The sequence below is a fragment of the Choloepus didactylus genome, chromosome 9 (assembly GCF_015220235.1).
Source record: "Choloepus didactylus isolate mChoDid1 chromosome 9, mChoDid1.pri, whole genome shotgun sequence".
Classification (NCBI taxonomy): Eukaryota; Metazoa; Chordata; class Mammalia; order Pilosa; family Megalonychidae; genus Choloepus; species Choloepus didactylus.
This window is the reverse complement of record NC_051315.1, coordinates 123,401,861-123,415,855: the sequence shown is the minus strand read 5'-3', so window position 1 is coordinate 123,415,855 and position 13,995 is coordinate 123,401,861. Positions and strand designations below refer to the sequence as shown.

General features: G+C 42.1%; 1 protein-coding gene across 11 annotated transcripts in view; it reads right to left on the bottom strand.

The window, feature by feature from the left end:
- The window catches only part of SP140 (SP140 nuclear body protein), a 94,604-nt gene that overhangs the window by 45,111 nt on the left and 35,498 nt on the right, over positions 1-13,995 (bottom strand). For all 11 annotated transcript variants that reach the window (XM_037850645.1, XM_037850636.1, XM_037850642.1 and 8 more), the window contains 2 exons: positions 10,304-10,387; positions 6,032-6,112 (listed from right to left, as the gene is read on the bottom strand). In XM_037850645.1, the coding sequence (XP_037706573.1) occupies positions 6,032-6,112; positions 10,304-10,387 (165 nt within the window). The remainder of the gene's footprint in view (positions 1-6,031; positions 6,113-10,303; positions 10,388-13,995) is intronic.

Sequence of the window (13,995 nt, the reverse complement as noted above, 5' to 3'; positions counted from 1 at the left end):
TTCACTTAACCAGCTGGTTAACACGGAGCCTGTCACTGTCACCAGAGACCCAGAACCATCCACCCATCCCGTACACCTGATTTTCTACTCCTTCCGCTCCCCAGTCCTCTGCCTGTTTCTCCGTTTCAGCCCTTTTCCCATGCTGCTAGTGTCCCCAGTTGCTTCTCTGTGTTTTGATGTATTTCCGTCTCTTTTTCTGATCCAGTCTCCTTTCCTCCAGTAATCCCGACACTGCTTTTTATTGCCTTTCCTCATCTCATTCATTTCCTTCTTCTTCCTTTTCTCAAAATAGGGGTCAGGAGAGGCATCCCAGGAAGAGAATGATTCACCCAGGTTAAGGAATGCGATAGAGCCAAGTGGGCCAAGGGGATAACACTGAATTCAGAGAATAGAGACTTCAGAAGACCTCATGTGAAAGAAAGGTCAGAATGCAGTAAACACTGAAAATAATTATCCTTAGATGAGGAAGAAGAAATAAATAAGTGTGGGATGAGGGAATCACTTGGAAGTTACAGGAAGGATGACTGACTTAATCCTTAGGACAACAAAGCTCACCTGTTTCAGTGGGCAAATAATAGGATCTGGTTTACATGTTTCAAAGACCAATTGTGCTAGAGTGGATTAAAGGGGTGTGATGGCACCTGAAAGGAAAGATGAGACAAAATAGACGCCTCTTTCTCATCATCTTCAAGGGAGTAGTGATGAAGATTTTGTGTGGGCAAGGTGGGAAACATTTAGAAGGCAAAATAGACAGAACTGGGGACTGATGGGGTGGATGAAGAACTGAGGCAGCAGTCAGGGATACATTCTAGGTTCGTGGCTTGAGAAGATGGGACATTTCTATTCCCCTTACTGAGAGAGCAAACCCTGGAGAAGGAGTTGTTTCTGGTTTCAGGAAAGATGTTGGTTTCAATTTTGGAAGAGTTCATTTTCTGAATGACATCCAAATGGGGAATGTGCAGGGGTAAATGGTGATCTCAGAAGACAGGCCTGCATAGCATCCTGCACTCCAGGACTTTTCCATTACCTGAGAACAGGTGAGGCCCCTGGGCCAGATGGTTGCTCTCTGACAATGCTCCAGGTGCCCTGTATCTGCGGACACCATCGACTGAAAACTCACACTGAGATGGACCCCTCTTGGCAGAAGTTCCATCTGTCCAGTGACTTTTAAACTTCAACACTACAGTGTTCCATCTTTTCTTGTCTCTTTCTTGTACTATGGTTTTCTCTCTTTGCTGATTTTAAATATTGAACTTAAATCTTTCTCTACATGGTTTACTTTCTGCTTCCCTGCCACATTGTCTCCGTGTCACTCTCGAATTATTTTTTGCTGCTATAGCATTTTCATTATATAATTTCCCCCAATTTTTATACATCTATATCTCATTTGTTATTGAGTTCATACCCTTTCTACTGAATCTCTTATTTTCTCATTTTCTATCTCTACTTCACTAGACATGAACATTCTGGCTGTCTCTACAATTTCAATTATTTTACATATTTTCTTTGTTCTCAAAAATCTCTTTGGCCAAATTTACAAAAGTTCTTCCCTTCCAACACCAGACACCATTTTCCTTGTCAGCTCTATCTCAGAGGGCTCTCACGTGACCTCACTAAACTGCAAGCCTGTCAACTGTGCACAAAACTTATGTCCATATTCCTGGTGCTCCTCGAAGTATATCCACATTCATAAGCCCTGCCTCAGCTGTCGAAGCTGGTGAAATGTGGATCTTCATGCAATTTAATAAAGAAGTTTGGCAACTCCTTCTTTCATGGCCCTATGCTACCTTTGACAAATGCTGTCTGTTTACATTCACCTTTATACTTTGTCTCTCTCACAGTTTAGAGAAACAAAACCAGAAAACAGGCACAGTTCACTCTATCTGCACATGGCCACCAAAGACAGAAGCACAGGAAAGGAGAAGGGGGAGATTTGTTCTACGCCAACCAGAAAACAAGGATTTATTGAGATGATTGGGAAATTAAATCACAATTACTTTCTCCCTTGGATGGTAGTGTCCTGGACACCTCCTTTGGTTTGGGGTCAGAGGTCACTGGAGAGAAACAAGGAAATGACAGGCCACGGGGGGGGGTGACCAGGAGACAGACCTCCGCCATTCATCCAACGATGACGGGGAAAGATGGGTCAGCTACAGGACTGCCCCAGGGCCACGGAGTCTTGCTCCACCCATTTCCATCTTGTTGTACCTCCTTCTCCTTCCCTCTACTTCCCAGTGTCCTACAGATGGATCTGCCTCCACACATTTCTGCTTTCTGTCTATGCCTCTCTCTCCCTGACTTCTCCTCTCTCTTTGCTCTCATGTCTTTGTCTTGTCCAGCAATCCTCCACATATCTTTGCTCCTGTTTTCTGTTCTAATTGTCTTCTCTGAATTCACTACTATCTCAAATGGAAGGCACCATTCCTATACCCTGTGTCTTTCTTTGATTTCCCTTCCCTCACCAACAACATTATTTTTTTTCTGAAATGAAAGTCTTATATCTGCAATACATTGAAAAATGGGCAATGGACTAAACAGATATTTCTCCAAAGAAGGTATTTAAATCTACTAGGATAGTGTTCTAGTTTACTAATGCTGCCGGAATGCAAAACAGCAGAAATGGATTGGCTTTTATAAAAGGGGGTTTATTTGGTTACATAGTTACAGTCTTCAGGCCATAAAGTGTCCAAGGCAACACATCAACAATTGGGTACCTTCACTGGAGGATGGCCAATGGCATCTGGAAAACCTCTGTTAGCTGGGAAGACACATGGCTGGTGTCTGTTCCAAGTTCTGGTTTCAAAATGTCTTTCTCCCAGGACATTCCTCTCTAGGCTGCAGTTCCTGTTCAAAATGTCACTCTCAGTTGCTCTTGGGGTGTTTGTCCTCTCTTAGCTTCTCCAGAGCAAGAGTCTACTTTCAATGGCCATCTTCAAACTGTTTCTCATCTGCAGCTACTCTCTCAGCTTCTGTGCATTCTTCAAAGTGTCCCTCTTGGATGTAGCTCCTCTTCAAAATGTCACTCTCAGCTGCACTGAGTTCCTTCTGTTTGTCAGCTCATTTATATGGCTCCAGGGATTTAATTTAGACCCACCCTGAATGGGTGGGGTAACACCCCCATGGAAATCATCCAATTAGAGTCATCACCCACAGTTGGGTGGGTCGCATCTCCATGGAAACAATCAAAGAATTACAATCTAATTAACACTGATACATCTGCCCACACAAAATTACATCAAAGTTAATGGCATTTTGGGGACATAATACATTCAAACACGCACATTCCACCCCCGGACCTCAAAATGACATTATTTTTCCATATACAAAATACATTCATCCCACAACAATATCACAGAAACTTAAATCATTTCAGTAACAATAAGATACCATCAAAATCAATTACAGGTGTGGTCAGTCCTAAGGCATAATTCTCCTTTAGCTGTGGATCTATGAACTTAGAACAAGTTATGTGCTTCCAACAAACAAAGGAGGGACATTCATAGGATAAACATTCCCATTGCCATAAGGAGAAACAGTAAGGAAAACAGGGTTAACAGGCCCAAAACAGTTCCTGAAACCCGCAGGACAAGCTCCATTAGATTTCAAAGTCTGAGAGTCATTAACAGAACGACGTTGCATCCTTGGGGCTTGAGAGAGAGGGAGTCTAACCCTTCCTAAGGGCCTTTGCGGCAGCCCTTTCCTCTCCAAACGCTGGGGTGAGTTCTCCAACATATCCACACATTGGGGAGACCACCTTCTTAGCTCCACCCTCCTCAAATATCAGAGCAGCACCCAGATTCCCTTCCATCTCCAGGGCACACGCTCAACCCCTTCAGAACAGTGTGGTGGCAGCCAGGCTCTCCCCAATTCTCTGGGAATGTGCTCCACCCTCTTTGGGGCTTGGGGTGCCAGAACATTTCCTGAGCATCCAGGCGGAAGGCCCACCCTCGACCTTCAGGGCAAACTCACCCTTTCCATGCATGTGGGCTGCTCCGCTCTCTCAGCCCAAGACCTCTTGACTCCAGAGCTCAACCTCCATGGCTCTGTCTTTGAAGAAATTTTTCCTTCAGTTTGTTCCTTGTCTGTCTCCTCCAGTCCAGACCAGCAGCAACTCCATCTGTAAAGATCTCTCAAAAATTCTGTTGGCTTCGCATGAAGCATACAGTGGTCAAAGCCGTCAGACAATAGGACTTTCCACAAATCTTTTCTGGATAACTCCGTCTCCAATCTTGGCTTGTACTGAAATGGTGGCTGGGTTCCAAGTTTGGTTAAATCCTCACATTGGGCTATAGCTTCTGGAGTTCTATTCCCTGGAAGCCTGGAATTTTCCAAACCATCAGTTTCTGGTTTCTTTGAACCCAAGATTTCTGTTCTAAATTTATCTCTGTCCTATAGCATTTTACGGAAAGCTGCAAGTAGAAGCCAGGCTACTTCTTCTATATTTTGCTTGGAGATCTCATCAGCTAAATATTCCAGGTCATTGCTTTCAAATTCTGCCTTCCATCCAACACCAGGACTCAATTTTGCCAAATTCTCCGCCACTTTAAAACAAGCATCACCTTCCTTCCAGTTTGCAACAAGGCATTCATCATTTCTGCTCAAGGCCTCATCAGAAGTATCTTGAGAGTCCATATTTCCACAAACAGTCTCTTCAAAGCACTTTAGGCCTTTTCTATCAAGCTCCTCACATTTCTTCCAGAATCTTCCCCTTATCCATTTAAAAAGCCATTCCAACATGTCTGATATTTGCAAACTCAGTAGCACCAGCACCCCACTTCTCTGGTACCAAAATCTGTTCTAGTTTGCTAATGCTGCTGGAATGCAAAACAGCAGGAATGGATTGGCTTTTATAAAAGGGGGTTCATTTGGTTACATAGTTACAGTCTTCAGGCCATAAAGTGTCCAAGGCAACACATCAACAATCGGGTACCTTCACTGGAGGATGGCCAATGGCATCTGGAAAACCTCTGTTAGCTGGGAAGGCACGTGGCTGGCGTCTGCTCCAAATTCTGGTTTCAAAATGGCTTTCTCCCAGGACATTCCTCTCTAGGCTGCAGTTCCTGTTCAAAATGTCACTCTCAGTTGCTCTTGGGGTGTTTGTCCTCTCTTAGCTTCTCCAGAGCAAGAGTCTACTTTCAATGGCCATCTTCAAACTGTCTCTCATCTGCAGCTACTCTCTCAGCTTCTGTGCATTCTTCAAAGTGTCCCTCTTGGATGTAGCTCCTCTTCAAAATGTCACTCTCAGCTGCACTGAGTTCCTTCTGTTTGTCAGCTCATTTATATGGCTCCAGGGATTTAATTTAGACCCACCCTAAATGGGTGGGGTAACACCTCCATGGAAATCATCCAATTAGAGTCATCACCCACAGCTGGGTGGGTCGCATCTCCATGGAAACAATCAAAGAATTACAATCTAGTTAACACTTATACATCTGCCCACACAAAATTACATCAAAGATAATGGCGTTTTGGGGGACATAATACATTCAAACTGGAACAGATGGCTAATATTTTTTAATGGAAAAAATGTGTTCATGAGGATGTAGAGGAATTGGAACATTTTTTAATTGCTGGTGGGATTCTAAAATGGTGCAGCCCCTGTAAAAAGAACAGAATAATCATATGGCTTAGCAATTCCAATTCTAGTTGTAGATCCCAAGGAATTGAAAGCAGACATTCTCTGTGGAAGATAAGGAGTAAGCACGGGTTGCAATCAAGTCTTTAGTGTAAGTTACATGAAGAGTATGAAGGAGAGAAGACATGTCTGAACCTGGCCTACTACTACTACAACATGAATATCTGCACACATGCATTCCAACAAGAAGGCCCATTCAGTTAAACATAGACTTCATAAGGATCCCTCCCTGGATTTCCCACAAGGCCCAAGTATACAAAATGGGACCTCAAGATTAACTGGATCCATTACCTCTGCAGAATGTGCAGACAAAAATCCATGAGGAAAAACCCAGCTCTGGATTCAACCTCATGGTACTCTTGCAGCCCATGGCTGGAATCTCCTCCCTTTCCTTACCTGCTTGAGGTCTTTGGGGTGAGAGCCCAACTTCCTGTGCTTCTTCTTCATCACACACTTCCAAACATTCATTGCTTCTCTCTGCGGAAAGGAATGAAATTTCTCAGAGGTCTCATATATGGCCAGGGGGGAGACATGGCAGGAACCCACAGTGCAGACGCAGGGAGCTCAGGCACCAGCCTGGTCGGCCCCGTGGGTTCACTTAACCAGCTGGTTAACACAGAGCCAGAGACCCAGAACCCTCCACTCATTGCACTCCCTACCATACTCCTAATTCTCTGCTCCTTCCCCCTTTCCCTGCCCTCTGGCTATTTCTCTGTTTCAACCCTTTTTCCACTTGCTAGTGTCACCAGTCACTTCTTTTTGTTTTGATGTATTTCTGTCCTCTTTTCCCATCCTGTCTCCTTTTCTCTGGTAATCCTGACACTGCTCTTTACTGCCTTTCCTCATCTTATTCCTTTCCTTCTTCTTCCCTTTCTCAAATAGGGGTCAGGAAAGGCATCCCAGAAAGAGTATGATTAAACCAGGTTATGGAATGGGATAGAGTGAAGTGGGCTAAGGAGATATCACTGAATTCAGAGAAAAGTGAGTTCAGGGTACCTCATGTGAAAGAAAGGTCAGAATGTAGTAAACACGGAAAATATTTATACTATCATTAGAATGGGCAGAAGCAATAAGCAGGGAACGAGGGATAGACTTGGAAGTCACAGGAAGGATGACTGACTTTATCCTTAGGGCAACAAAGCTCACCAGGTTCAGTGGGAAAATAATAGGATCTGGTTTACATTTTTCAAATATCAGTTCTGCTCGAGTGGATTAAATAGGTGTGATGGCGCCTGAAAGGAAAGATGAGACAAGATAGACACCTCTTGCTCGTCATCTTCAAGGGAGTAGTGATGAAGACTTTCGGCAAGGTGGGAAACAATTAGAGGGCACAATAGACAGAACTGGGGACTGATGGGGTGGATGAAGAATTGAGGGAGCAGTCAGGGATACAGTCTAGGTTCATGGCTTGAGAAGATGGGCCATTTCTGTTCTCCTTACTGAGAGAGCAAACCCTGGAGAAGGAGCTGTTTCTGGTTTCAGGAAAGAGGTTGGTTTCAATTTTGAAAGAGTTCAGTTTCTGAATGACATCCAAATGGGGAAGGCCCTGGGGTAAATGGTGATCTTAGAAGACAGGCCTGCATAGCAGTCGTGCACTCGAGGATTATTCCATTACCTGAGAACAGGTGAGGCCTCCTGGGCCAGATGCTCTGTACCTGTGGACACTGTTGTCTGAAAACTCACACTGAGATGGACCCCTGTTGGCAGAAGTTATTTCCCTCCAGTGACTTTCACTTCAAGACTACAGGGCTCCATCTTCACTCATCTCTTTCTTGTACAATGGTTTTCTCTCTTTAATGATTTTAAAGATTTGACTTAAACCTTTCTCTACATGGTTTACTTTCTCCTTCCCTGCCACATTCTCTCTTATGTTAGTCTCGAATTTTTCTTTTGCCTCTATAGCATTTACTTCATATAACTTCCCCTAATTTTTATATATCGATATGTCATTTGTCATTGAATTCATCCCTTTTCTACTGAATCTCTTATTTTCTCATTTTCTATCTCTGCTTCACTAGACATGAACATTCTGGCTGTCTCTACAATTTCAATTATTTTACATATTTTCTTTGATCTCAAAAATCTCTTTGGCCAGATTTACAAAAGTTCTTCCCTTCCAACACCAGACACCATTTTCCTTGTCAGCTCTATCTCAGAGGGCTCTCACGTGACCTCACTAAACTGCAAGCCTGTCAACTGTGCACAAAACTTATGTCCATATTCCTGGTGCTCCTCGAAGTATACCCACATTCATAAGCCCTGCCTCAGCTGTCGAAGCTGGTGAAATGCAGATCTTGACGCAATTTAATAAAGAAGTTTGGCAACTCCTTCTTTCATGGCCCTATGCTACCTTTGACAAATGCTGTCTGTTTACATTCACCTTTATATTTTGTCTCTCTCAGAGTTTAGAGAAACAAAACCAGAAAACAGGCACAGTTCACTCTATCTGCACATGGCCACCAAAGACAGAAGCACAGGAAAGGAGAAGGGGGAGATTTGTTCTACGCCAACCAGAAAACAAGGATTTATTGAGATGATTGGGAAATTAAATCACAATTACTTTCTCCCTTGGATGGTAGTGTCCTGGACACCTCCTTTGGTTTGGGGTCAGAGGTCACTGGAGAGAAACAAGAAATGACTGGCCATGGGGGGGTGACCAGGAGACAGACTTCCGCCGTTCATCCAACGATGACGGGGAAAGATGGGTCAGCTACAGGACTGCCCCAGGGCCACGGAGTCTTGCTCCACCCATTTCCATCTTGTTGCACCTCCTTCTCCTTCCCTCTACTTCCCAGTGTCCTACAGATGGATCTGCCTCGACACATTTCTGCTTTCTGTCTATGCCTCTCTCTCCCTGACTTCTCCTCTCTCTTTGCTCTCATGTCTTTGTCTTGTCCAGCAATCCTCCGCCTATCTTTGCTCCTGTTTTCTGTTCTAATTGTCTTCTCTGAATTCACTACCATCTCAAATGGAAGGCGCCATTCCTATACCCTGTGTCTTTCTTTGATTTCCCTTCCCTCACCAACAACATTATTTTTTCTCTGAAATGAAAGTCTTATGTCTGCAAAACATTGAAAAATGGGCAATGGACTAAACAGATGTTTCCCCAAAGAAGGTATTTAAATCTACTAGGATGGCTAATATTTTTTAAATGGGAACAATGTCTTCAAGAGGATGTAGAGGAATTGGAACATTTTTGAATTTCTGGTGGGACTGTAAAATGGTGTAGCCCCTGTAGAAAAAAACAGAATAACCATATGGCTTAGCAATTCCACTTCTAGTTATAAACCCCAAAGAATTGAAAGCAGACACTTGCACACCGATGATCACAGCAGCATTATTCACTACAGTTAAAAGGTGGAAAAAACTGAAGTGTCCATCACCTGATGAATGTATAAACAAAATGTCGTATATAGTTTAAAAGAGAATATTTTTCAGTCCTTAATAGCAATGAAGTATACTGATATATAATACAAGGTGATAAGTCTTGAAAACATTTGTGTAAGTGAAATAAGACCGACACAAAAAATCAAATACTGCGTGTTTTCACTTATTTAAAACACCCAGACAGAAATTAGACTGTAGGTTACCAGGGACGAGAGCAGGATGAGGGAATGATGAATATTATTTGATGACTACAGAGTTTCTGTTTTCGATGATGAAACAGTTTTGGAAATACTCGATGGCTGATTGCTGTACACATTATTAATTTAATGCCACACTTAAAAATAGTTAAAATGACTCATTTTGTGTGATATGGACTTTATCACAAGAATACCTTTAAAAAATATTATTTAGGCTGTGTTCCCAGCAGCAAGATGGGAGAAGGGGGAGATTTGGTCTATGCCAAAGAGAAAACAAAGATTTACTGAAGTAGCTGAGAATTTAAAACACAAAAGCCTTCTCTCTCACATGGTAGTAGTTTTGTTTTGAGGTCTGTATCTCCTTTCTGATCCTGTGTCTTTTTCTTTTGTAATCATGACATTGCTTTTGATTGCCTTTCCTGTATATAATTTCCCTTCATTTTTATATATCTTTATTTCATGTTATTGAATTTATCCCTGTTCTATTTTATCTCGCATTTTAGCCTCTTATATCTCTGTTTCTCTACCTCTTAACTTCCTGCCTTTCTGTTCAATTTCAATTTTATTATATATTTTCCTTGTTATCAAAACTTCCTTCTCTCATATTTACGAAAGTTCTCCCCTTTCAACAGCAGAGATTTGTTTTCCTTGTCAGCTCTATCCTAAAGGTTTCCCACATGAGCTTACCAATTTCAAAGCCTGTAAATTGTTCCCAAAACTTATTTCCATATTCCTGGTCCTTCTAGAAGTAGGTAAAAAATTATATGCTCTGCCCCAACTGTCCAAGCTGGTGGTTTTACGTTAACCCGGCACTTCTCTCTTTATGGCCCCAGCCTGCCTTTGACATATTCTGTCTCCTTATGTTCTCCATCCAGGACTCCCTCTCTACTCAGCAGCTCAGCTCACCTTTATCCTTTGTGTCTCTCACTTTTAAGAAAGAAAACCAGAAAATGGGCACAAGTCTGTCTAGCTGTACGTGACCACCAAAGAGAGAAGGCTAGTTTGGGAGAAGGGGGAGATTTGTTCCGTGTTAAGCAGAAAGCAAAGATTTATTGAGTTGGCTGGGAGTTTAAATCACGATTACCTTCTCCCTCAGATGGTAGTCTTCTGGACATCTCCATTTGTTCCACTTCATCAGTCATCTGGGGAGCTCTGTGGGCACAGGTCCCTGAAGAGAAACAAAGAAATGACAGTCCACGGAGGGTGACCAGGAGACAGATCTCAGCTGCTCGTGCCCACGATGAGGTGTCTGCTCCAAGGACTGCCCCCGAGGGCCAGCTAGTCTTGCTCCACCCATTTCCATCTTGTTGCACCTTCTCCTTCTGTCTACTTCGCAGTGTCCTACCCATACATCTGTCTGCGCACATTTCTGCTTCCTGGCTTGGATCCCTCTCCCTGACTTCTCCTTTCTCTTTGCTCTTATGTGTTTGTCTTTTCCAGCAATCCTCTGCATCTCCTGGCTCCTGTTATGTGTTCCAACCCTTTGTTTTGAGATCATTCCTGTCTCAAACGGAAGGCTGCATTCTTATACTCTCTGTCTTTGTGTGATTTCCCTTCCCTCCTGGACAACGTATTTTTTTCCTTAAATAGAAATCCTATATTGACATCCAATGAAAAATGGGCAAAGGACTTGAACAGTAATTTTTCCAAAGTAAATATGCAAATCTACTAGTATGGCTATTATTTTTAAAATGGAAAATAAGTGTTGGTGAGGATATAGAGAAATTGGAACACTTATGCATTGCTGTTGGGGATGTAAAATGGTGTAGCCACTGTGAAAAACATTTTGGTGGTTCCTGAAACAATTAAAGACAGAATTAGTATATTTCCTAGCAATTCCACTCTAAATTATACACCCCAAAGTACTGAAAATAGACACTGGTACACCAAAGTTCATTGCAACATTATTCACAATAGTCAAAAGGTGGAAACAATCCAAGCCTGTGTCAACAGATGAACGGATACACACAAGTGGTATATATATATAAAAGGGAATATTATTCAACCATTAAAATAAACGAAGTGCTGATAGACACTACATCATGATAAACCATGAAAACACTATGCTCAGTGAAATAAGCCGGACATAAGAATACAAATATTTTATGATTCCACTTACATGAAATACCTATAATAAGGAAATACATAGAGACAGAAAGTGAATTACAGGTTATCAGGACACAAGAGATTGGGGAGGAAATGGGGTGTTATTTCTTAGTGAGTACAAAGCTTCTATTTGAGGTGACGAAAAAGTTTTGGAAATGGAAGGTGGTGATGGTTACACAATATTGCAAATGTAATTAATGCCCCTGGAGTATAAGCTTGGGTTGGTTACCACAATATAACTTTAAAAATATCTTCTGTTATTCCCTGGTCCAGTCCTCTTGGATCCTGCATAGTTCCTTGGGCCTCCTTTTTGTATTCTGACCGCGTGACCCTGTCCTAACCTCCCCGCTACCCTTGTGCCACTGTCATCCTCAGTAATACACCCACAACACTGGTGTCTTCTCTTCCTTTACTAGTTTGCCCTTGTAAAAACAGCCTGCATGCATTTCTGAGCTATATTTGACTGCTTATAAAATAGAGATGGTGACAGTTCACAAGCGTATGTCTTACGGTTTTGTGAGAGTTCAAGGAGCTTTTGCACAATCCAATAACCTGATGGCAACTGCCAGAATCCTCACCCACCTTGTCTCCCACCCTCTTTTCTAATACCTTGTCCACTTTCTCATTTTTACCCTTTCCACCTGTCTCTGCTTCCTCAGATCTACCTCTGTGTTTTGCTGCTGAAATCCTTTGGTACTTCTCTTTGTCTTAATTGGTTTCTTTCTCCGTGTCTGCTGTCACCTCTGTTTTTTCCCTTTTGCTTCTCCAGTGCTGTGCTTTATAGCCCTTCCCCATCTCTCATTTTGTTCCTTTTCAGAACTGAGGGGATCTGAAAAAGTATCTCTGAGATAGTATGTAATTTTGCATGATTTCCCCAGTCAGTGGACAGGATGGAGAGGGTAGAAGGCCAACAAGACCATTTCAAGCATGGGACTAAGTATGTGCGGAGGCTCAAAGGAGAAAGAGCAACCAGAAAATTAAAATTACTGAGAGAGTTTTATGCAAACCTTGAAGTAATAGCAGGAGAGGCAGACGTGAGGCTGGAGCCACAAGAAGGAAAATTTATTTACTCCTTATGACAACAAGAAATTTTTGATTTAAAGTAGGAAAGTAAGGTAAGCCAACTTGCATTTTTCAAAAAGTCAGCTACTTGAATGGGAGAGAATGGATGTCATGGGAGCAAGATTGGAATGAGCAGACCAGCTATGAGACTAGGGGCTATTGCTCAAATTCAAGAGTGAAGAGGTAGAGATCTGACAGGTAGAAGATACGTGAAAGGAAGAATTGGTTAAAGTGGTTGACTAATGGGGCATATAGGTTGAGGGAAGGAGTTGAGTCATTGATGACTCGTAGTTGTCTGCTTGAAGAATGGAACAATTGTGGTCCATACTGAGATTGGGAACACCAGGAAAGGAGGAAAGACGGCATGTGCAATTTTGGAAATGTCTTATATTGGAGTTCCCAAAAAACATCCAAATGGAGGTGTTTTTCAGATACCTGCACAAATGTATTCAGGCACTTAGATGAATGAGTTTAAAAGACAAGGCTGGGCTGGAGATATGTGTTTTTGGATGATTAAGTTATAGATGGGGAGTAAACAAGAATGCCTGATGGAGGCTGGTTGCGTCTGAGTATATTACAGGTGCCATATTGATAAATGGTGACATCACCATCTGAAAACTCACAGCCAACTTGTTAACCCTTTAAAAATGTGCCAGAAGTTGTTTCTGTCCAGTGATTCTTCCCTTAATGCCTACAGTGGTTCAGTTAGACTCTCTGCTCCCTTGTACGCAGTTTTTACTCCCTACTGATTTTTTAACTCTTCTCCTTTAGCTGTATAACTTTTGTGCCTCTTTCCCACTGCCTCTATTTCTTAGCATTTTTCTTTTGTTTCTCTCCCAATATCATTTTCTCTACCTCTATTTGATTATTGAGTTTATATCTCTTCTACAGCACTCATTTCCTCCCTTCTATCTGTTCTCTCTCTTAACTTGCTAATTTTTCAATCTAAAATTTAAATTAAAATTTTAAGCTTCAGTCTTTCTGTATATTTTCTTCATCTCACATATCCCTTCTACCATATCATCAATGCTGTCATGTTTTGCCATTGGCAAAAGAGCAGAGACTCTTCTCTTTGTCAGGTCCATTTCTAAAGTCTTTCACATGAGTTTTCTAAATTAAAAGACTGTAGAACCATTATACTCATTATTTCCATATTCCTGGTACAGCCCGGGGAAGTAAGTTGAAAATTTTCTCCTTCCTGACAACACACCCAACCTGGTGATATTGGATTCCATGTCTATTTTGATTAAACTGGCAACCACTCAGGTCCCTCTTCATCTGATAACCCCATCTACATTTTCCATTCTCTCTTTTTGCTTATGTTCTATACCCAGGGAAACCTCAACCTGTCTGAGTTAACCCTTTCTTTGTTGCTTGTGTCTCTCAAGGAAAGCAGACAGAAACTGGGCATAGTCGTCTGTGTGAAGATGCATGTGTGTGGATGGATGGATGGATGGACGGATGGATGGATGGATGGATGGATGATGGATGGATGGAAGGGGAAACAGGAAAGGAGATGGAAGAATAGTTGTTTCTCTATGTTGACAGGAAAACAAAGATTTGATTAGATAACAGGTAATTTAAATCCTGTTACCTTTTCTATCATAA